Genomic DNA, 23,577 nt, shown 5'->3' with positions numbered 1-23,577 from the left:
TATCACCTAAATGTAAGGATTTAGTTTTTCTCGGTGTCGTCTTGTCTGCCCTGGTTGTTCCCAGCTGTGTCTCGTGTTTCCTGATTACTTCTTGTGTATTTAATGTGTCTGTGTTTCCCCGTCATGTTGTTGTCTTCGCTGTCGTTGGTCCTGTTGTTGTGTTGTCAAATTTTCCAGTGCTACCAGGGTCTGAGCTTCTAGCTTCAGTGCTCACCTGTGCTGCCTGGACTTTTGTGCTCACTGGTTATCTTCATTAAATCATCAAACTCAGTTGCTGCCTCCGTCTCTCTGCATGTGGGTCGACACTTCCACAACCACAAACCAGGACACTAAAGGATTTTAGAAATAATATTTTCCTTTGAAAAGATTCACAAGAATTAAAAGCTTTTTATGCTGATGAGAATGTAAAAAATGCTTAACGGAAATATTTGCATGTGTAAGAATTACTAATGCCTTGGATTTATGCAGTTGTCTTGAAAATCATTAAACATAAAATGTGAAAACCAAGAACGGAGCCTTGTGGGACCCTCAAAGGAAATTCAGGTTCAGAGGGTTTGATCCCATCAAATCACAACCTTGATCAGTTTGGTAAAAATTACTTTTTTCAATGGACTGATTATACAGAACGATGAAAGATTAAATAGAAAATCATTATAGTAGACAATTAGCGCCAAATGTCTCCTTTAAATCGAAAAAGTTTTCACCTGTAGAACTTTGCTCGTCAAGTAATGTTTATATATATATATATATATATATATATATATATATATATATATATATATATATATATAAAACCCTGCCTGAGAAGAATAATATCTGAATAAAATGGAGGAAGAGCCAAAAGCAATGCCGAATGCTATAAATCTAGAGAAGGTGCATGTGAATGTGATGTCAGCTCCGTCGTTGGCCCTGGTACAGCCGTTGGCAGGTCAATATCACAGTTGTTTGTAGATCTTTTCCATTTCTGTATTTAGAACAGATTCAATGAGTCAGATGTCAAATTGCTTCCTTCTTTTAGCCGTATCCAAGTTCCAGAGCATCCCATCAGTCTGGATCAATGACCAAGAGAATCATAGACTTGCTATACATCACTGAGGAGAGGACAGGTCGCAGAAATCCTTCTGGGCATCAGTCACAGCGCGAACACAGTCATCTATTTAAAGAATTATAACAACGGGTGATGCTGGAAGGATATTAAGTCTGGAATTACATATTAATAGGTTTGATCATTTATTATTGGTATTATTATTATTGTTATTATTAGTGTTGTAAGACCTTTTCTTGTGACATAAACTAAGAGTCTGAAAGCTTTATATGCCTCTGAGCTACATATCTCTGAAAACAAATCCTAATCGCAGCTCAGTAAGGGTTGTTATCCATTTGCTGATGAGAAAACATAAAGCTTCAGTAAGCAAATGGTTATGAGTTCATGTGTGTACGTCTCCATTAGACTGACAGATCAAACCACAAAGTGGGATGCCAATCTGTAACCAAACCCAGACAGCCTGTCCTCACCTTCTCTATCAACACGCATGCTGTTTAAACTCCATTCCTTCTTTCCACCCACTTACTAACTTTTCTATATTAAGGTACAGCGCACCCTCCTTCCCCCACTACGACTATTACAGTGCTTCACATACACATCAGAGGTATGCAGTAGTATAGGTTTTATGAACTTCTGATGTCCTTCGTTATGACTTCAGTTTTCAGGAAAGTATTTAGATCAAGCACTGAAATGTTTAGAAAGTCATTCTTGAGGAAGCCCGCTGACCACTCACACAGTAATGGATCAGAGGAGCACTTTGTGTGAAACAAAATTTTAAAGGAAGCATGAGATCTTCAAACATGTAGTTTCAGTTTTGATGGAATGAAAAATTATCAAACTCTCTGTACTACAGACTCAGACCTCTCCCAGGTAACTTGCAGCAGAGTAAACACTGCAGTTCTCACATTTTGCACACAGATTCAAAACTTTTCTGCTAGGATATTACACATTTGATATTTTTGGTTTGTAGCACTACTAAATAATAAAATATACTAACATAAAAACCAGTAAATATCTGGTTTCCACAATTTTCCATAGTGTGAGTCATCACACTAAGCTAACAGAGTTCTGACCTTTTAAGCTGTCAGTCTCACAGGGACTCAGTGGACCTTTGCAGACCGTAATGGTTGAACAGACGGTCAAGGAAATTGTGAACTGTGAATTGGACCCTCCGTTTCACACATCAGGAATACCTGAGGTCAAAGTTCAAAAGTCTTCACGTTTGGAAAGGACATGATGTTAGATGAAACATGTTTTTCAGTACGTCCTTTATGTTACAAATGGTAATCTAGGTTATTCTCAGGTGAATAATGATCAGTTTTTTTATCCTCATGTTTATAAAAACTGATCATTTAGTCGTCATGGAAACAGCTACATCAGGGGTCTCAAACTCCAGTCCTTGAGGTCTGCTGTCCTGCAGTTTTTAGATGTGCCACAAGTACGAAAGATTGGAATGAAATGGATTAGTTACCTCCTCCTTGTGTAGCCCAGTTCTCCAGAGCCTTAATGACCTAGTTATTCTATTCCGGTGTGGTGCAGCAGAGGCACATCTAAAAGTTGCAGGACTGCGGCCCTCAAGGACTGGAGTTTGAGACCCCTGATCTACGTAATGACAGACTGTTGGTGAATTAGGTGTTTGTTAAAACTTGAGAGTTCAAAAGCAGCAGCTGGAGAATTTGTTAAAGCTACGAGGGAAAATTGAAACTGTTCATTTGTTTATGTGGAATATATAAATGATCAAGGTACGAGGCGTTCCGCCTGTCACCAAGAGTTTGAATAGAACGATGCAGAACTTCATGTCCAGGATTTCTATTACAGTCATAGTGACTCCTGCTGATGAGTCTATCAATCAGTCAGCTTTGTTTATACCACTAGGTAGATTTGGTTACATTGAGGTGAGTCAACTTTCTTGCCTATTAGAAAAGTTGGCATGAAATGACAATAAATATAAATATAAAATTATTAAGAGTAGTCCGGTGCTCCATACTTTGAAATATTAAAAACCATAAAAGCAATAGGCTAATATGTAAACACGGCCTAAATCAGAGTATTCTCAATAGAATAAGATTTAAAAAAAAAGAGATTTTAAAAAAGGTTTTAAAACTATACTGATTTTGGAAACTTATGGCAACAGGAACCAAACAGGTCAGTGCTGCATTTGGTGATCAAATATCTGCATCTAGATAGGAGAAGTCTCAACTTAAAGCTGCAGTAACTTTTATTATAAAAAAAATAAATAAAATGTTTTCTTCATATTTGTTAGAATTATCTCTATGTCCTGACAGTATAACCTAATCTGTGAAATAAATCAGTCTCATCTGCCTTCCCCCAATTGTCCTGCTTTCATCTAATCAAGTTCAGTGCTCCTGCAGAAACAACCAATCAGAGCCAGGGAAAGCTCTGATTGTCAGTCCCTCTTGTCTACACATCACTCTCATCTTCCTCCTTGCTCTCTGCAACTCTACAGCTTCGTCCTGACAACTGCCCTGTTGTCAGAAAGGCTGCTTACCATAGACACAATAAATTGTCTATAATGTTTTTCTGCCATTAGCACACTGAGGAGCGTATTCACAATGTTGATTGGCAGCGATTAGACCCTCCTTCGGTCTCTGATTGGTTGTTTCTGATTGCATTTTTGCAGACAGTAGCAATGGAAGAGGCAGAAGTTTTTTTTTTTTGATTATTTCTCTGTCTCGTAGCATACTTTCACAGCATAGTGACAGTTTAAACAAATATTTAAAATGATGTTTTTGTAAAAGTTACATACTACTGTTCCGAGTAACCTTTGCAAGAAGTACCGGTACAGGGATTTAGCCTCACCCCACCTGTTGGCTCACTGGGCCATTTTACTATTAGGTTCAAGCAGTTCATGTTGTTAAGAGATAGAATACCAAACCGGGACACTAAGCAGGACGATAAAACAGAGTCAATAATAATTGGTTTTATCCACAACAGCTGGTAATGCTTGGAGTCTGACGCCATGCTTATATTTTAACTTGCAGCAGGTTCAAGCACAATCAAAGCCAAATTAATAAGAACAAGTGTGAAACGTAGGCAAAATTCTAAAATGTTGCTGCCCCTTTTATTTATAAAACAGAAAAAAAATCTAAGTCTTGTATCAAAACTTATACCTTTCATCAGAAGAAAAAGTACAATAACCACCCATTCATTGTTGATACTCACTTATCCTAGTGGGTAATGGGGGTGCTGGTGTCTACCTCCAGTAGTGATTGGACAACAGGTGGGATACACCCTAGATGGGTCACCAATCCACCACAAGGAACAAAATGATATGCTGTCATTATTTCACATCAGTCTGTGTTTATTACGGTATATTATATTTAGCTACACTATATCCGTTTACGCTTCCCAACTGTCCTGAGGAACATCAACAAGGTTAGATTGAGATAACTTAAGTGATCAGGCGGTTTTTGGCTACTATAGACGAAGTACTCCCCAAACAGGCGTTTCTCTCATGTTATTCTTGTCCTTGCACCATAACATAGCTGCCCTCCAATATTGCAGGATTACCCTGTAAATAATAAAGAACAGGAATGTCATTCACAAATTAGTGGCAGGAAGAGAAAAATTACAAAACATTTCAACATAAAACTATTTTTGGTGACAGATTTTGAAATGATGTTTCCCTTTTTTTGTACATAGTTGTTAATTCTGCTTCTGCCTGCTGCCACAGTTTTACTCATTTTGCACATTGATTGATCATCATGAAACTGTTCCTCTTTCCTGTTTCTCTTTGGTAATTAAGAGAAAACCAAAGTTAAACAGTCTGGCTATGCTTACAAGCAATAAACTGCTGTTTAGGAATGAGCTGAGTTACAACAGTACTGTTTGGAACATGAGTGATGTGGTCGTCTCACTGCCTGTCTTGACAGAGGCCAGAGGAATGTCACGGATCAGACAAGTGTATCGCAACTTCCTGCATATGGTCTAATTCTTTACATGAAAACTAATTCAAAAACGTTACCAAAATAAATAGTCTCAAGCATTACACTGAGCTTGAGTGTATTGTCAGTTCTCACACCTCTGTAACTGAATTCTTCCAGAACATGGAGGACAGAAGCGGGAACGTCTGAAGGCTGGAAGTTTGGACTGGGACTCTGTCTCTGGTGCCGTGAAGACTACTCAGCACTGTCTGAGAAGGAAAAGATCTCCAGTATGACATTAACCCATCTATGTGGTGACAGCGTAACATGATGATCACAAATTTCAGAACACTCTCCACTACATAACTACAATTACTCACTCTGGCTGTAAACTCATCCAGCAGTGGCTGGGAGCTTTCATTAGGAGGTTTTGGACACTCTACATATAGCTTCGTGTTACCTGCCTCAAAATGTTAAAGCTGTATGGTTATGTCGAGTAGACAATTAAATTTAGGAGTCTTGTAGAAAAACACACAGACGTTCCTCCTGTTATTTCCAATCAAATGATCTCTGTAGTTTGCTATGAGTTCTTCACACCTCATTAAACTCCAGCAGGATTAACAAAGTATCTGTTTCTCGGGATCATTTGTTTAGCTTGGGAGCTTGGTTCCCCCAAAAATAACCGCTATGGTATGAAGACAGTGTTGAGTGAGTAACCAGCAATTGAAGCATAGATTAACACACATTTTTACTCTCACACTGGTACAACAACACCCCCATTAAGTCTTCCTGGGATGAAGGTGACATACTGAGGGATTTATTTCACATGAGTGGCACTACTTGAGTGCATTCCCAACTCAGAGCCTTGATGAAAGTAAGAATCTCTCTGAGTTGGTACTAGGCTCGTTGAGAAAATTGGGAATGTCAGTCATTATCGAACGAATGAAGGCACAGTCAGTGAAAGCTTTTGTAATTCTGGATGGAGTTTGCACTTTAGGAGGGTATAAAATGCTACGATATGTCGCACCACAAGGCGGAGGGAAACAGGACAAGTATCTGTAGCTGTCACTGCTAAACCTTGGTCATGGTTTGTTTTGTTTGGCTGAAGCAATGGTCAAAAGATTAAGTGAAGATACTAAGACAATAGAAAAAGAAAAACCAGAAGGACTCTTTAAATTTAAGAATGCCAGGATGTGAGTTTTTTTTACAAAAAAGACAAATAGACACATTTTACCTTCCACAGAAAAATCAGTGAAAAGATGAATCTGCCAAAACTGAATCACCAACGATTGGGGTTCCACTGTACTTAACCAAATCACACCTGTTTGTCTTGTAAAGCACCTTTGTTGTGTATTCTAGCTATATGAATAAAGTTAACTGAAGTAATTTATCCTCTATTAATGTCAATTTATTTATAAGGCACAAAAACAACATACTGTATAATTCAATTAAATAAAGCAAGATAACAACAATAATAACAAGATACTCAAAAGTAAGGTCAATACAAAATACAAATGTACTCCATAACTGTCATTATATAATAAACTCAAATTGTTTGAATCAAACACCAAAGAATAAAAATAGGTCTTGAAAAAAGATACAACGTCATGATAAATACTGACAATCCTCTGCAAAATTGTATGAATGTTCTAAGATAAAAACCCATGAACCTGAGGAAGGAAGATAAAACCTGCAGTGTTACCCGCAGAACCTTTAACAAGCCCTGTCTGTGCATCCAGATTTTTTAAGTTCCCACATGACTGAAACTGAGGTAAATAAAATCCTTTGCTGTCCTGCTATTTTAGAAGTACCCTCACGTCGCAGAGCGGTTGCCATGTGGTCGATAAACCTAGCAACAGTACCACTGGGTTTTTCTGAGAGCTTCCAGTTGGCCATCCAGCTCACCTGGTCTGTTGGACCAGTCCCTCCCTGGACATCATTTTCAATCTGACTTTCAGACTGATCCTCTCACAGTGAGGTTGGATCTTCTTTACATTGTCTGCACTTAGATAAGTTAGTTAAATAAAACGATTTATATGTTTCTATGCTGGTTTAATGGTATTAGACTGTATTAGAAAACATTTGAGTGAAATGTAGTTGCTGTCCCATAACGTTGAATTTATTCTTTCATGAGAAGCTGAAAGTGTTTGACTAGTTACTCCAAATACTCCAGTGGTGCTCCTGCTGCTCTTCTATTAGTTAAATGAAACTTCAACTACTATATGTTAATAACTTTCTTACTAATAAATTATTAATCATAATAATATGCTACCTAAGCCAGACATTTCTGCAATTTCTGTCGTCCAACACTAAATAGGAGCATTTTCGGCATGTTTACCAACCTCCTGATGACCAATGGGCCTTATGTGGACCAAAACCCAGTCATAATACATTGGACAGAATTTGTTTTAGGTGAGAGGTTAGGTTTAGAGGTGAAAAGTGAATTACATTTGGTTAGAGTTAGGGAAATACTACTACTGGTTAGGATGAGTGAAAATGTCTGGATTGCTCATAAAATGGTTTGCGTGTGTGTGTGTGTGTTTGTTTGTAATACCGTATGGGGACCATTTTTGTGACACATACTACGTTGTGGGGACACACTGCTCTTTGTGGGGACCAAAGCTCTTTTTGGGTCAGGGGTCAGATTTAGGACTTAGGTGTCAATTGAGTTGTGGTTAGGGTTAGGATAAGGGTAAGGTTTAGGCTGTAGAAATTAATGGAAGTCAATGGAAAGTCCCCACAAAGATAGCCATGTATGTCCGTGTGTGTGGACGTATGTGTGCGCGATTGTGTGTGTATGTGGGAGTCTTTTGCAGAGCCAGCTTGAAATCTGCTGTTAAAGTTGGCTCTGATGTTTCACAGCATTTGAACACACTGCAGTAAGCGGGACAGTGCAGAGCTTCCAGAGCTACTCTTGCTGCAGCAGCACTAGTGAAATTGGAAGAGGGAATAAGGAGGACATTGATTCAGCATTTGCATAGTATATTTATCAGCTGTAGACATTCTGATCATTTGCACTGCTTGCTATTCAGATTCCAGTGACTGTGTTTGGGAGCAGCCTCGAGAAAAGGTAAAGAGGTTTTAAGATATTATCAGTATCTACTCATTGTTAATATCAATTTAACAACAGCAGCTTAGAGTTTAATAGCTTACCATTTACATATATATATTGATAAACCATCTTTACTGTCAGTTTAGCAAGAAAGAATTGTTACTTTCTGTGCTTCACTCTGATTCATGTATGTTTGTGGTTTGGTTTTAGCTTGTTGGGGTGTTTAAGAACATTTGAAGCAAATGAAAATGTACACTGCCTTGTACATGTTCATTAAAGTGAGCTTGACACTTCCCCTTATCTTGGTTTGATGTAGTCAAGTTATGAAATACTGTGGTGAAACTAATTTGCAGAATTTGTGTTCAAGTTCCACATTTGAGACACTATAGATCGTGACACCGTGCTTCGAATTATATCACTAACAAATTAGAGGCTTCTGTCTGTTTTAAAGCTGTTCAGCTTAGCAAAATTAAAATGGTTAGAAAGGAATCACAGTCGATGTACTTGGACCCGGGCTTGCACATTGCACATACGCATATATATAAATATATGTGTGTGTGTAGGTGTGTGTGTGTGTGTGGGTGGGTGGGCGTGTGTGTGTGTGTGTATAAACATGCTTATGAAGAGATTATGTTCATGCAGGCATTGGATCAAACAACAGAAAGAATCTTTTCTTTAACACAGATCAATTGATTTCATTGTTAGCATTATGGAAGTAAAAAGCTTTAAATAGCCAGAAGATAGGGAAAATTCTGTTTCAGTAAAAAGCTTTTTTTGAATCAAAGTTACTTTCCATTAAATTTGGATCAAGTTAAAGATTTACTTGATGCCAGAACTCAGATAAATGCGTGCATAAACAGGCAAACTAGATTTTTTTTTTTTTAAAGGTGAGCCTGGTCTCTTAAATCTTATGCAAGCAAAGAAAAAAAAACTAATTTATTCATTTTATGGTTTTGGAAGGAGATGATTGAGCTGGATCTCACTGAAGGGTGCCTCATCGATGAGCTGATGGAGCTGACGTCTCAGAGCATCGGTCAGCTGGAGATCCAGGAACATTTCAACATCATCAAGGAGATCGGACGGGGAAAATATGGCAAAGTGTTGCTGGTCACTCATCGTTTTAGGGGTATGAGTTATTACTATTGCAGCCTCAGGGGGCAGTTTATTTAAATCAAAGTGCAAAGATATTACACAATATACTGTACATTCATGTAAAGTATTATTTACCAAGTCTTTTTATTCTTTTTATTTATAAATCACCAAATCTTATTTCTCTGAATTTCTGTAAAAACATTACTGGGTAGCTATGAAGTTTCCAATCCCAAAACTGTGCTCTTTTGAAAAAATCTTTGAACTATTAAGCTATGTTATGGAATTCTGAAAATATGATGTTCCTGTTTTGTTTTTCTACATCCTAGGAAGATCCACAAGGTTATGTACTTGGCCATTACACAACCATAGTTACACCAACAACTATTCCGTATTCTTGTGTAGAATCTGTTGTTTTTTTCTATTTAAAATATCTGCAGCTAATGGCCCTGTAAAAACACATCAATCATTTCAAACTGGTTCCGAACTGCTCCAGAGCTAAACTGGTGTCGATCCACAAATTTTGCTTTTCTTCTGTACGTACTGTACTGTTACTTTCAAACTTCAGTTATTTGCCAATCTGGGTCTATGTACAAGAAATTAACCAATAGAATCAATATTTATTTGCTATTTATTTGCTCTATAAACAAAGCCTGAAAGTTTTTTTATTTTTATTTTTTTAAGTACTGTTCATTATTTCTCTCAAAAAGAGAAATTCAAGATTTATTTTTAATCTGTCTTTCTAAAATCACACAAAAAGAAAAATTCTCTCTCTAAAAGTTAGCAAAGCTAGTTATGACATCTTTGAAGACTCAAAGTCAAAGATTCTGTACAGGGGAACCATGATTATCAAAAAGCAGCTGATAATCTTCAACATTTTGATCAGAGATACTCAGCTAAACTCTTTTAACTGTATGGTGCCTTATGAGTCAGTGAGGTAAGCAGTTAACTGGTAAATGTAGACAAAGTATACAGAATAATGCAGATCACAGAACTTAAAAACCAGCAGCGGTCAGTACCGTATATGGAAATGAACTGGAAGAGATGTCAATGTTTCTCAGTGGCAAAACATGTCTGAAACCTGAAGGGAGCAGTAACGGTGCTTGTTTCCGTCGGTAATGACTGCACTGTGGTTGGTCTGCAGGGACTCCAATGGCCCTGAAAGTGATGCCTAAAGCCTCCACTAAACTGCAGGGCTTTCTACGAGAGTACTGCATCTCCTTACACCTGTCCTGCCACCCCTGCATTGTGGGCCTGTTTGGCATCGCCTTCCAGTCTAAAGAGCACTATTGCTTCGCCCAGGAGCTGGTCATTGGGAGGGATCTTTTTGCCGTCATCAAGCCAAAAGTGAGAGGTCTTTCATTGTTTAAGCAAAACCTATGACAGAGCTGATGCTACATTTAGAACCATTTTAGGGTGAATGTTGACTGTGGGTCGAAATGCTTCTAATGCAGCTGAAGTTAAAACTTTCAGAATGTCAGATATATGAATATATATACCGGGCGATAGATGAAAATGTTTAGAATTATTGACAGAAACCTGAGTTTTGAAAATCAACAGAAATTATGAGAAATAGATCTCCTTATTATTAAAATAGATCACTGAATCTATTCAAAATAGTCAACATCTCTGAAGCGCAGGCCTTCAGCAACACAGACCAGAGAATAATTGAAAGGATCTCAAGTTCTAACACTGTCCATAATTCAATAAATGTTTCCTGTCTTAGCAATATGTTTCAAGACAGAGTTTATAAATATTTAGTATCAATTAGTAGCATTAGAAGAGGAAGCACCTTAAAAAAGCCCCTTCAGAGTCCTAATGCTTTCTAAATAGCTGGTTTGGTTTCACTGCTACGCCTGGGTTGAAAGTGTTGGTCGCCCCCTTGTGGTGGCTGAAGTTTGTGGCACCCTAACAAAATGAAATGGTCAGAAAAGTTATAATATAAATACAAAATGTAATTTTTGTTTATTTATCTTAATATACAAGTAGTGTAATATAAGCAGCACGATTACCTGGAAGATAAAAAGCAGCACACTGAAATTCCTGAGCCATTGCTGTAAAGGAAAGGCAAAAATTTGAAGGATTGTTTACGTTCCTTTTGTCATGTAGTAAATATTTAAACAGATGATCCTTATTTGAAAAAAATTCCTTCAGTAGGGTCTGCAATGGTGTGATCTAACAGTCACTTAAATGACTTAAATTTTTACTACTAACCCATATCAATCAATCAATCAATCAAGTCCATTTGTATATTTAAACCAATGACTTGTAGATTGTTCCAACACATCGACATCTGGTGATAGTAACAAACAGTTGAATAAATCAACTAAAATCAAAGAAACATACAAATATGGAAATGTTCATTGATTTTGCTGTTTTAAAACGCACATGAAATATTCACACTAGCTTTGTGTTTTGGATTTCAAATAAAAAAAACTGTAACAAATTTAAATACATGATGCAACAATAAAAATGCATATTCTCTTTCTTCATCCAGGTGGGAATCCCGGAGTCGTCAGTGAAACGCTGCGTCCTCCAGATCTCCAGTGCGCTGGAGTTCATCCACAGCCACGGTCTGGTCCACCGGGATGTCAAGCCTGAAAACATCCTGCTGCTGGACACTCACTGCCGTCAGGTCAAGCTGGCAGACTTTGGCCTTGCCCAGAAGAGAGGAACCCTCATCCGCTTCATCACAGGGACTTTGCCGTACATGGCCCCAGAACTTTGCAGCGTGGCTCTGCTGGACAACCAGACAGAGGTGACAGTGCCTCCTCTGAGCGTGGAGCCCAGCTTAGACACCTGGGCCTTTGCAGTGGTCATCTTCTGCATCCTCACCGGTTACTTCCCATGGGAGCGTTGCATGGACTCGGACAGCTTCTATCAGGAGTTTGCTGACTGGTGCGAGACGAAGAAGAAAGTTTACGTGGAGGATGACGTCCCTCCTCTGTGGAGGAGGTTCACCCCAGAGGCCATGGAGATGTTCCGTCTGCTTCTGGCTCCAGACGCATCGCAGAGGAGTTCAGCAGGAGCAGTGAGAGCGTACGTGGAAAATGACTGGCTGAGAAAAGACCACGGCAACCAGCTGCTCTAGATAAATGTACAGAGTGGGCCCTTATTCGGAGGCACGTTCTGTAGGAAAATATGTTGATCAATATTAAACCAGAACAATGGAGGTAACAGTTTGTGTTTATTCGCGTCGTAATTAAAAGAAAAAAAAAATATTTGGTTTGATTAAAAATTCCAAATGATGTCTACCAAAAGTAAACATCATTTAAATATAAATCATTAGATTTTTAAAATTTCCATTATTATTTTAGATAATGGAAGTTGATGTAATGACAGGGATTTTCTGCCTGCAGCTGTCACTATCTACAATAACTCCGGACAGCTAATTAAGTATATGTATCATAGAACAACGTTTATGATTCAAAATGATGAATCAGAAACCCTTGAAAAAAAAAATGTATATATATATTTTTTTACATAAGAACAACGTACAAAACAAAAAAAGAAAATATATTTCAAATTCTCTGAAATACGAATGATTTGGTCCAAAACATTAGGTAGTCATGGAAAAATCATCTCCTTAATAGCTCATGTATAGCTACTGTATTCTTACAACATAACATGGTTTGAAATTAATATTTCAAGTCTAATAGGTGCAGTTTTGTTAAATGTTATGTGAAACATGTAATTTTAGTTTAAGCAATTTTTTCCTCTGGACAACATGGATGCTGACGTTGCCAGCAGTAAACTAAAATGACCACAGGACATTCTCCAATCTTCTGACATTTATGGACAATCTGATGGACAGTAACCTTTAGTCCTGGAGCTCTTTTGTATTGTTTCATTTTTTAAAGACCCTGAAAGATAATTTTTATCTTCTGCCTGACAAAACGTGGCTCTGAACTTTGGGGGCCTTTGAAAATCTATGAACCTAGTCGAGTCGTGGAGGGCAGGTGTGTGGCTGTTGTAAATCCTTTCGGAGAAACCTTTTATAATTAAGGACACACACACATACACACACACACACACACGCACACACACACACACACACACACACAAGCACAAACGTGTTTAGTTTAAAGTGTTTTCAAATACATTATGTTGGGCTGTGGTTACATTCTGTATTAACTAGTACTGTGTATTATATTACTAATAGTAACTGTTCAACAAAAAAGTACAAACATCAATTTATGATAGAGTGTGTGGGTGTAGCTCTGTGTTTGCATGTGTGCTGGGTTAGGGTAAGGAGAACGTATGGAAAACACTGAAAATGATTTCTAGGTTCTCTGTTTTGAATGAATTAGCAAATAATCTCAAACTGTTTTCCAGATTGTCATAATAGGTATGTGTGTGTAGAATTTTGAAGAAATTAATTAATGTAATGCAATTGGAAATTAGTACATAACATAAAAAAATCAAGTACTGTGAATACTTTCCAGATGTTCTGTACAGAAATGTGAAAAGCATATTTAATGTCTGATTACAGATTAATTTCAAAAGATACTTTAGATCTAACAAACATCACATCACAACACCTATTTTAACTTGTTGAGTGTGACTTCTAACCTGTCAAAGTCAATATTTTAATCAAACATGATGTCAAAGATAACAAAACAAAATACAAAATGCTGTTTTCAAATGATGATTGCCTACAGAATTCAAACTAACAAGAATCTCTTTATCGAGATTACTGGCAAATACGATACCGATAAACCATCTCTACTGCCACTCAGGCTCAATAAAGGCAAAAAAATGTTTGGCAAGAAAGAATTGTTACTTTCTGTGGTTCATGTATGTTTTGTGGTTTGGTTTTAGCTTGTTGGGGCGTTTAAGAACATTTGAAGCAATTGAAGATGTGACCGCCATTGCCATGGCAACCGTACATGTATTTTTAAAGAAGTGAGCTTCACACTCCGATGAGGCAAAGTGACCATATCCTGTGTGAAACTAATTCTCAGAATTTGTGTTCAAGTTCCACATTTGAGACTCTACAGATTGTGACACTGTGCTTTGAATTACAGAAGTAACAAATTAGAGGCTTTTCTCTGTTTTATAGCTGTTCAGCTTATCAAAGTTAAAATGGTTAGAAAGGAGCCACAGTTTATGCATTTGGACTCGGGGTTGCACATTTATGGATCTATAAATTTTATTTTTATGTGTTAGTCAAGTTTCTTGTAATTAGTAATGAGTTATTAATCACTGATTATTTCCCTGAGAACATAGTCCAATTACTTTACTAACGATTTATATTAAAAATGAATTACTTAATTACTAAGTTACTTTTAAAAAAAAATATGCACAACTTGAACATGCTATACACCGAGTTCCAAATTATTATGCAAGTGATATTTTCTCAGATTTTCTTAAATGTTCAATGCAAATGATGGTCAGTATCATTTCCAAGTCATGAACTATTACAGTATAAATCAAATTTTACTGAACAAAGCTCCCCATGACAACAGTATTTTTTTACAAAAATAAAAAACTTAAAATGCACTGTTCCAAATTATTATGCACAGCAGATTTTCTAAACATTTTATAAAGAACTGCAAACGGTCATTCATTGAATGTGCAGCATTAAATGTTCACATGTACTAAAATCAAAAGGTGTTTCAATAAAAAGCATCTTAACAGACGAGTTACATGTTAACATAGAACCTTCTTTGATATCACAACACAATTCTTGATCCATTAAACTTGTGAGTTTGTCGAAAGTTTCTGCTTGAATTTCTTTGCAGGATGTCAGAAAACCTTCCCAGAGCTGCTGTTTGATATGAACTGCATCCACCCTCAGATCTTCTACTTGAGGAAACTCCAAAGGTTCTCAATAGGGTTGAGGTCAGAGGTCAGAGGAGGATGGTGACCACACCATGAGCTTCTCCCCTTTCATGCCCATAGCTGCCAATGACACAGTGGGATTCCTTGCAGCATTCATTGTCATGCATGAAGATGATTTTGCTACTGAAGATTCGGCTCTTCTTTTTGAACCATGAAAGAAAGTGATCAGTCAGAAAGTCCATCTACTTTGCTGAGGTCATTTCAATTGACCCAGGAACATTATTGCTGTACCTCAGAAACGAACATAACGGGAGGGTCAAAAAAGGCAAAGAGGAAGTGTCTATGTGGTGAGAAGTCAAGTTCCTTTTACAATGTTTGAGTCCAGTTGAAGAACACATAGTGTAGAACAAAAAGTGAAGCTTTATGCAGCTATGTGGAACAGAAAGCAGAGGAATCATCAGCTTCTTAAAGATTTTATCTGTAAGATTATTTTTCTATTTTTTCTATAGTCTTCATTTTTTTATATAAAAATTGAATCATATATTTTACATAAATCACCTGCCTTCTGTTAACAGAATGACAATTTAAGTTTTTATCTTTCAGTTTTCCTTGTCTTAACATTTTCTTCATTCACTACAGATCAGTTTATAAATTTCTCTTCCCACGTTAAATAAGTGCATTTTATTATCAGAACATCAACACAAGTATGTTGAATTTTGTTCTTATAGGTCAGATCAGGTTGGCAGGTTCTGGATCAACTCGGTGCTCTGGAAGGGTTGAAGTTTTCTACAGCAATGCCTTGGGAACGGTCTGTGATGATTACTGGGACATGACTGATGCTGATGTGGTTTGTCGACAGCTGGGCTGTGGTCCAGCACTCAATGCAACACGTTCTGCATACTTTGGTCAAGGAGATGGACAAATCTGGCTTGATGATGTTCAGTGCTCAGGAGTTGAAAGCTCTCTGACCAACTGTGGACACAACGGTTATGGGAAACATGACTGTGGTCATAGTGAGGATGCTGGTGTGGTCTGTTCAGGTAAAGAAAAAATCCTTTACAAAATAGCATTTAAAATTTCTATTTTAAAATGTTTATACATATCATCTTTGTTTACATAAAATGCAAGGTAGAGCATATGGCGTGTATACTGATTAGGAAATGATTGGATTTGTAGTGTTCACATAAACCGCTTTCATTCTTCTGAGAACATTAACATAAAAATGTCACATTTTGTTAAAGATCCAGTCAGGTTGGCAGGTTCTGGATCAACTCGGTGCTCTGGAAGGGTTGAAGTTTTATATAACGATACCTGGGGAACGGTCTGTGATGATGACTGGGACAAAAATGATGCTAAAGTGGTTTGTCAACAGCTGGGCTGTGGTCCAGCTATCAGTGAAGTTCGTTATGCTGGCTTTGGTCAAGGAGTTGGACAAATCTGGCTTGATGATGTTCGGTGCTCAGGAAATGAAAGATCTCTGACCAGCTGTGGACACAATGGTTATGGGAAACACAACTGTGGTCACCATGAGGATGCTGGTGTGATCTGTTCAGGTAAATAAAAAATCCTTTACGAATTGCATTTAAAATGTTATTTTTCATGTTTAGAGTTTAGATCAGGCTTATAAAATCCAGTCCAACCCAAACCAATAGGCAATGTGTCTGAGCCAGAATCAAGCCTGTACAATTATACCTCATGCAATTATACAATTATAATTGTATGATTTATTGGCCAACCAATTTACTGGTGCCGATTTACTTCATTTTTGGGAGATCGGTCATCAGCCCATTTTTACATGAAGTCGAATTTATCCTCCGATCTTAACTAGCTTGGCAAATGTCTAAGAATCAACCACTGTCCTCTTTTGCTCTCCAGGTGAGAAAGGTTTTGCTGACAGACCAGCCCACCCGCACATTTACAATTAACAATATTTACCCCACTGTTGCCCACTCAACAACGTTTTTGCTATATTAAGCAACATTTCAGAAAAAAAAAATTGGTATTGGTTGAAATCAGAATTGGCATGTTAAGCTTTTTAAGAGATGGGGAATAGGCGATGGGCCAGAGAACTGTAATTGGTGGACTAAGTAGACCCAACATGGTATTTTCATTAAGCTTTTACTGTTTCAGAATCAGAATTCGGTCAAGAGGCTGAGGCAGGGTCAGATCCAGGGAGGCAGAAAGAGGCAAACTTATCTGAGGGTCAGGCGAGGATCATTAGTTAGGACACAGAAACAAGTCAGGCACATGAAGACAATATCAGGCGGACAAATCCAGGGACGAGTCAGGAGGCAAAGGGCAACAGGCAGAAACGGGGTCGTGTCCAACAACCTTTACAGCTTATTTCTTGTTTATTTCCAAATCAACCATATGGAAATACGGTATTTCACATTCCAAACAAAACTCAGGTGGCATTGTGAGTTAAAATACTTTGGAGAACACAGCAAACTTCATTTCTCTTAATTTCTCTTCTCTTCTGTGTCCCTGGTTATCATACAGTTCTATGTCCTAGACTCATTGTGCAAGACTTTAATATATTGTTCATTGTTAAAACTTCTCACTTCTTTAAACACAGGTCAAGTCTAGACTGCCAATGTAGACATAATTAGACTATAATAGACTGATAACCTAGTCTCTGAGTATTGATTTGTCTTTCAATATGGCTTCATTTATGCATAAATCATTTTCAAAAGGAATGCATCACATCAGAAATATTTTACAAACTAATTTTTTTCACCACTTTGTATATTTCAGACAGTATTCCAAAGCCCAGCATCTCTGTAAGTCCTGCTGCTGTAGTTACCTGGGGACAAGAACTCAGCATCACTTGTTCCTGTGCAACTGAATTTTTGGATGTAACATTTACTCTCCAAAAGACTTCAGGCTTATTCAGAAAGAATCAGCAATCACGTTCCAACTCTACTACCTTCAACATCCCTGAAGCAACTTTAGATTATGTCGGAGAATTCCAGTGTTTGTATGAGAAAAAAATTTCCAATCAAAAATTTGAGTCTGTCCCCAGTGACTCTGTCCGTCTAACTGGTAAGACAAAATAAAGTCTGGAAATACTGAAATGTAACAGTATAATGAATTTAAATTGTATTCTCTTTTTGAGAAAAGCATCTGAAGTTATTGAATCCTATGATTTGATTCATCTCTCAAACTGAACACTCAGGACTTTCTCCAACTGAACAGTAACAAAACTGGAGTTATACTCATTGGTAATGAGCTGCAACTCACTTCCTCCCCGTCAGTGGCGTCTACTTTTCAGACCAGACCATTGACATTTCGTCTTCTCTCACCTTTTATACTAGTACCTATTCATTGTGTTCTCACAACAGTTATTGCAACATCCATTTTTTAAGAATCTACTTCACTTGGGTTCCAAATATATGAAGATGGGCTGAAAACCTGATGTCAAAAGACTGACTGTCACTGTTTGGCTAAGGAGTGGAGTCACAGTTTTCAATATGTAGAAACTCTCAAAAGAATAGCCACCGAACTGTCAAATTCAGAAGCAGATTGTTCAGCGTGGCTTCCATTGCTGTCCATGTCCTCCGTTGTACAGATCACATAGTGCTGCTTTTCAGACTCTGGGGCGGCCCAGGAATGAAGACCTGACACTAGAGCTGTTACTCATAGAGTGACACTGAGCTGAGAAAATGGTTCAAATTTGTTATCATTTGGTTTTCTGTTTTTGAGAAACGGAGGAGCAAAGAATAATTCACTGTCTCCATGCATCACTTGCTGGTGAAACACTGTTACTACAACCATAAACATTTGAAGAAATACATATTCTCAAACTAAATGAAACTCTCCTTAATTCTTTACTGTTACACTTAAGGAGTGAAGCGTAACAGTAACGCTTCACTCCCTAAGTGAAGCATTACTGTTACTCATGCTGATGAAGACGTTTTGTCTTCTGGTAAAGATCAAGAAGTCATTCTGTAAGGTGAGAGTTCAGCAAGTTCTTATTCTCTTAAATTTTGGGTCCATAAAGTCGTACTAAGGAATTTTCCAAGTGTTAGTATGAGAAAAGAGAAAAGAGCAGGACAACTCCTCTACCCAGTCAGTCAGACTGATCAGAGAGTAAAATAGAGTAAAGTTGTTATTAATTAATTAATTAATTAATTTTTTTTATTTTATTTTATTTTGCTGCAGAATCTCAATTTCTAACCTGTGAAACTTGTTTTCAACTGAACCTCATCCAGATGTGTCATTAGTATTTTTACTTTCTAAAGCCTAACTGGAAAGGTGACATTGAGTTGCAACACCACAAAACTTTTTGGGAAAAAAAAAAATCTAATAACTGTCTTTTATCCACAGTGAATCTGGAGAGGCCCAACATTTCTCTGACATCCCCAGATGGAGGGTTGTTCTGGGGTCCAGGAGGAGCACAGGTTACCAAGGGTTACGGCTTCTCCTTCACTTGCTCCACTAACCCCAGATATCCTCAGGGATATTTCTCTCTCATCTTCTCCGGCTCCAACATCACAGAAACAAGCCTAGCAGACAAAAACTCAGCCTCCTTTCACTTCCCAGCAGCTGAATTTGAACACCAGGGCAACTACAGCTGTGTGTATAAGGTTACTGAGGGTAGACAGAGATTCACTTCTGATGAGGCAGAACCCATTAGTCTCATCATCAAACGTAAGTAACTATATATATTTGAGAGAAGATTGTTTAAATCTGATAGACTTGAGTTAAATAACATTTCTACAACCTGTGAAAGGCAATATTATTATTATTAAACCGAGTTAAAGGTGACAGAAAATAAAATCATTGTTTTTCAAAAAATTGTTCTATTTATTAAAAGAGACAAACTATCAGATTGTTTCCTAACCCTGGTTCTGAAGGCACACTGCCCTGCATGTTTCCCTGTTTTACTACGCCTGATTCAGCTGATTACAGTTCAGCAAACACCTTTCAATTAAAATCAAAGAAACACCTAAAGCATGCAGGGCAGTGAGCCTGAAGGACCAGGGTTAGGAAACACTGAGCTCTCCACTGACCTTTAACCGAGTGAAAAAGTATTTTCCTCCTGAACCTAAAAACATTTTGGGCCTTTGTTGACAGGAGAGGTCACTGTCTTCATGAGGAGGTAATGGCTCAATTGGTTTCTTAGAGTCTCAAAGCCTGTTATTTTTTTTTTCAGATCTTTTACACCACTTTTACACTCTTCCTCACAACCTTTATTGCTGCGGCTCCATCCTCAGCACAAGAGGATGTAATCACTGTATGTCCTCTGAACCTAAACCATCTCAGTCTGGCCTCTCTGTCTTTATCTGCAACACATATAACTAAAGCTGTCCCTCTGATCCACTCATTCCTGATCTGACCCGTCCTTGGTACTCCCAAAAAACCCTGAATATCTTGAGCTTTTCAATCTCTAGTTTTGCCTGCTGTAATATCATCATTGACACCAGCTGTATTTCCATTGAACAGAAAGTTGCACAAATTGAAATTATGAAAAGACATTTGCTGTATAGAAACACGCCATTTTAGACAAAACTCAAATGTTTTGGCAAAAGTTTCTGTGTTAGAATGACATGGTTTTTCTGCCATACTGAAACAGATGTACAGTATTTAGAAAAATTGGAATGGAAACAGTTTTTTGGGTTTTTTTGGACAATGTGCAGCTGGCTCCACAGGTCATATAAAGTTTTGTGTCGTCCCAACATGTTGAGTCCATAGCTCTTCTGGAAAATGGGCGACTACATTTTCCCGAAATGTAATTATATACACATAACCGCACCCAAATATAAAAGGGCTTGTTGCTCCAATGCCTGAATAAGACACCAAAGTCTTCTCTGATTGGCTGACAGATGATGAGGGCTAGCCATAAACTGACCAAGTGTTTTCTCTCCTAGCCTCTTCACTGCTGCTGGTTTCCTCAGTCTCCAGTGGAATCCTGCTGCTGGTCCTGCTGGTGTCTCTGGCAGTCTGTCTGGGCTGCAGGAGGAAACTTTGCTCTAAACGGCCCAGACCGTCTGAACAAAACCAAAGTCTGTATTCAGCAAGAGATGCATTAAATTAAGATTCTTGCCATCTATCTCTGTGTTTATTCACATATCCCCTCCCTTTGCTTTGTTTCAGTGTCTTTCCTGCAGTTAAACACAAAAGACGATGAGAATGATCAGGACGACTATGAAAATATAGATATAGTACGCTCAATAAAGAAACTGGACATGGACAAAGAGTCAACAAGTGATGATGATCATGATTATGAAGATGCTGACATTAACTTAGGTCAAGTCATTGTTGGTGTAGAAGATCCCAAAGAACAAAGACCTGAAGAAGATGAAAGCACAGATGATGAAGAGGATGACTATGTGAATGTTACTGAACCCTGGAAAGATAACGTGGCGCAAAATCATGAATACGTGTATTAATAGAGGAAAGCTGAACATTTATGCTGCATTGGATTGACAGTTATTGATAGTTATTGGGACGAGTCAGGAGGCAGAGTTATTGATCGTTATTGATATATATATATATATATATATATATATATATATATATATATATATATACATAGATATATATATATATATATATATATATATATATATATACGTGTATATGTATATATATATATATATATATATATATATATATATATATATATATATATACATATATTTGCTTTAAAAAGTTGATGAAGGATTGGTTTGAGGTACAATAATGTACATTAGCTGTTTAAAATAATAATAAATGCAATTTTAGACAGGAGTTATAACAACTTTGTTACCCATGGTAAATTGTTATTTACCGCCGGGTGTCACCATTAGTGGGGCAGAGATGATAATTCATACTGATATTGATCCAGGAATGATTGGATATGAATGTTACTAACAAGAGTTGAGACTTTATGGTTCATTTCCAGTCACATATTTTTTTAGACCTGCTGACTTTGATTTCAGCTGAAGTCTCTCCAGCACTGAACAAAATTTCTCCCTTTTCTTCTCATTGTGAATACATTTATATGTCTGTGGTAATTCCACAGGTTTACAGGGGAGAAAAAAAAACACATGGTGACAAAATTGACACCATATTTTTTTTTAATAGTAATAATAATGTTTTTTTATATAATTCTTACTGCTATTTAATTGACTATTTAGGCAGAAAAATAGAAATGACAATTTACCTAAAGAAAAACAATGAAAATTATGTTTCTCATATTTCATGTTGGGGGGAAAACAGACTCCAACTCAGAGAACAAGAAGTCATGTTTGTTGTTTTCTTTTCAACACAAAATAGTTTTAAATATCTATTTTAATGTTCTAACTTGTAAAGCTTTCAAAGCCAGAGCACTTAATAAAAAATTACAAAATACTTTTGTATACAAATTTTCCTGTCTTAATGCATTCGAGCAGCCAAACTGAAATCTAAAATAATATTTTAATTTGTGTCGTTTCCAATCATAAACAAATGTCATATTTGATTTACCATGACTTAAAAACCCGAGGGGGATTAATCGTTCTTAAATTAACTATAGTTAGTTACACATACTGTCACAGTTATGTATTCTGTGTGTACATGAAGAAATATACATGAATATTCGACACTGATCCTCAGATCAGCTTATGAAAGCTGAATTTGCCAAAAGCAACGGTTATTGCCAAAATGGGCCCCTCATATGCTGGTTGTTTCGTGACACCTGGTCACATATCATGTTGTGTAACTTTTGTGTGGAGTCATTACCCCAGGAGCCAGACTTTAAATGACTCCCTTCACCTCCATCACTGACAGCTGTTGCAGCTGAAGCTCCACTGATGGATCTCCTTCATCAGGGTAGAAGCTAATTCAGCCAAGAGCCTGAACCTGTTTGTCCTGTACATGCTTCAAATGCTTTTCTATGTTCCAGAGTCGTTTCAGCTGACCTCTGACCTCTGGCATACAGGCCTGCCATGCACACACTTACACAGCCAATGTGAATTCACCTGCAAAGCAGCTTTGGACAGTTGACTCACAAATGATCTGGGCTGGCCTTCACACACCAAGCATGGATTAAAAGAACACAACAAAATGTGTGAGAAGGCAGTGCATATACATTGATACTGCAATCTGCAAAATTACCTCAAGCAATTACACATCATCTTACATTTTTCATGCATTTTACTTTTTTTTCAGATGTGTTAAAGATTGAGCTTTCCTGCTAATCACAACAACCTCCAGATTTGGCAGATATGCAACATTTCCTGGAAACAAATCATAACCGCAGCGCCTCATCGTCACATGATCCCCCACCTCACCAAACGGAGATCAGTTCAAGTCCTCACTTGTAGCTCTGATGTTTCATACTAGATAAGCACCATGTAGTTTAATGTTTATGTGCAGAGATGACAGAAGGGGTTTCAGTGCATGTACTTTAAGCATAGGGAATGTTTGCTTATAAAGAAATTTGGATTTTGCTTGACAGGCAAACAAATCCCTGTTGGATTTGTACTAACTCCTTAACTGGCAGTATCCATGGGACAAATCTAGTTTGTTTGAATACTCTGCCTTTTTCACCACCAGTTAAGGCGCTAAAATATATTTAAAATGTGTCGACGGGTGCTTTCTGGATTTTTTTTCACAAATACTAACCAAAGTACAAACTCGCTATTTTGCCAAGAAAAATGCCATGTTAACTTGTAACTTCCAGGAATAATTTAGACATCTAACCAAAGAGTTATGCAAATGAAGACAAGAACTGCACCTGTTCACCAGGGGTAAAATTC

General features: G+C 37.5%; 2 protein-coding genes across 4 annotated transcripts in view; both read left to right on the top strand.

Moving 5' to 3' along the window:
- LOC122829479 (deleted in malignant brain tumors 1 protein-like) overlaps positions 1-21,374 on the top strand; it is a 28,569-nt gene extending 7,195 nt beyond the window's left edge. Inside the window, exons 1-8 of one of the 3 annotated variants that reach the window (XM_044114067.1) lie at positions 15,218-15,334; positions 15,458-15,493; positions 15,583-15,894; positions 16,096-16,407; positions 17,609-17,896; positions 19,181-19,504; positions 20,725-20,859; positions 20,951-21,374. In XM_044114067.1, coding sequence (XP_043970002.1) covers positions 15,286-15,334; positions 15,458-15,493; positions 15,583-15,894; positions 16,096-16,407; positions 17,609-17,896; positions 19,181-19,504; positions 20,725-20,859; positions 20,951-21,246 — 1,752 coding nt within the window. In that variant the 5' untranslated portion in view covers positions 15,218-15,285 and the 3' untranslated portion in view covers positions 21,247-21,374. Of the gene's footprint in view, positions 1-15,217; positions 15,335-15,457; positions 15,494-15,582; positions 15,895-16,095; positions 16,408-17,608; positions 17,897-19,180; positions 19,505-20,724; positions 20,860-20,950 lie in introns of those variants that run through there. The other 2 variants (XM_044114076.1, XM_044114060.1) reach the window with 2 other exon arrangements.
- On the top strand, positions 7,823-14,510 carry si:dkey-8e10.3 (serine/threonine-protein kinase SBK1). Its single transcript, XM_044114094.1, has 4 exons — positions 7,823-7,999; positions 8,942-9,107; positions 10,215-10,417; positions 11,568-14,510. The coding sequence occupies exons 2-4, from the start codon at positions 8,945-8,947 to the stop codon at positions 12,159-12,161; spliced, it is 960 nt and encodes a 319-aa protein (XP_043970029.1). The 5' UTR covers positions 7,823-7,999; positions 8,942-8,944; the 3' UTR covers positions 12,162-14,510.
- Positions 21,375-23,577: the final 2,203 nt, after the last annotated feature.

This window comes from Gambusia affinis, linkage group LG01 (genome assembly GCF_019740435.1).
Source record: "Gambusia affinis linkage group LG01, SWU_Gaff_1.0, whole genome shotgun sequence".
Classification (NCBI taxonomy): Eukaryota; Metazoa; Chordata; class Actinopteri; order Cyprinodontiformes; family Poeciliidae; genus Gambusia; species Gambusia affinis.
The sequence above is the reverse complement of the archived record's forward strand: the minus strand, read 5'-3'. Positions and strand labels throughout refer to the sequence as shown.

Bases quoted from the DNA above. Each gene is read 5' to 3' on its own strand.
- si:dkey-8e10.3 (XM_044114094.1), top strand. From the start codon at position 8,945: ATGATTGAGCTGGATCTCACTGAAGGGTGCCTCATCGATGAGCTGATG. The intron at 9,108-10,214 runs GTATGAGTTATT...GTTGGTCTGCAG, and splicing joins GGTCACTCATCGTTTTAGGG to GGACTCCAATGGCCCTGAAA. The intron at 10,418-11,567 runs GTGAGAGGTCTT...TTCTTCATCCAG, and splicing joins TTGCCGTCATCAAGCCAAAA to GTGGGAATCCCGGAGTCGTC.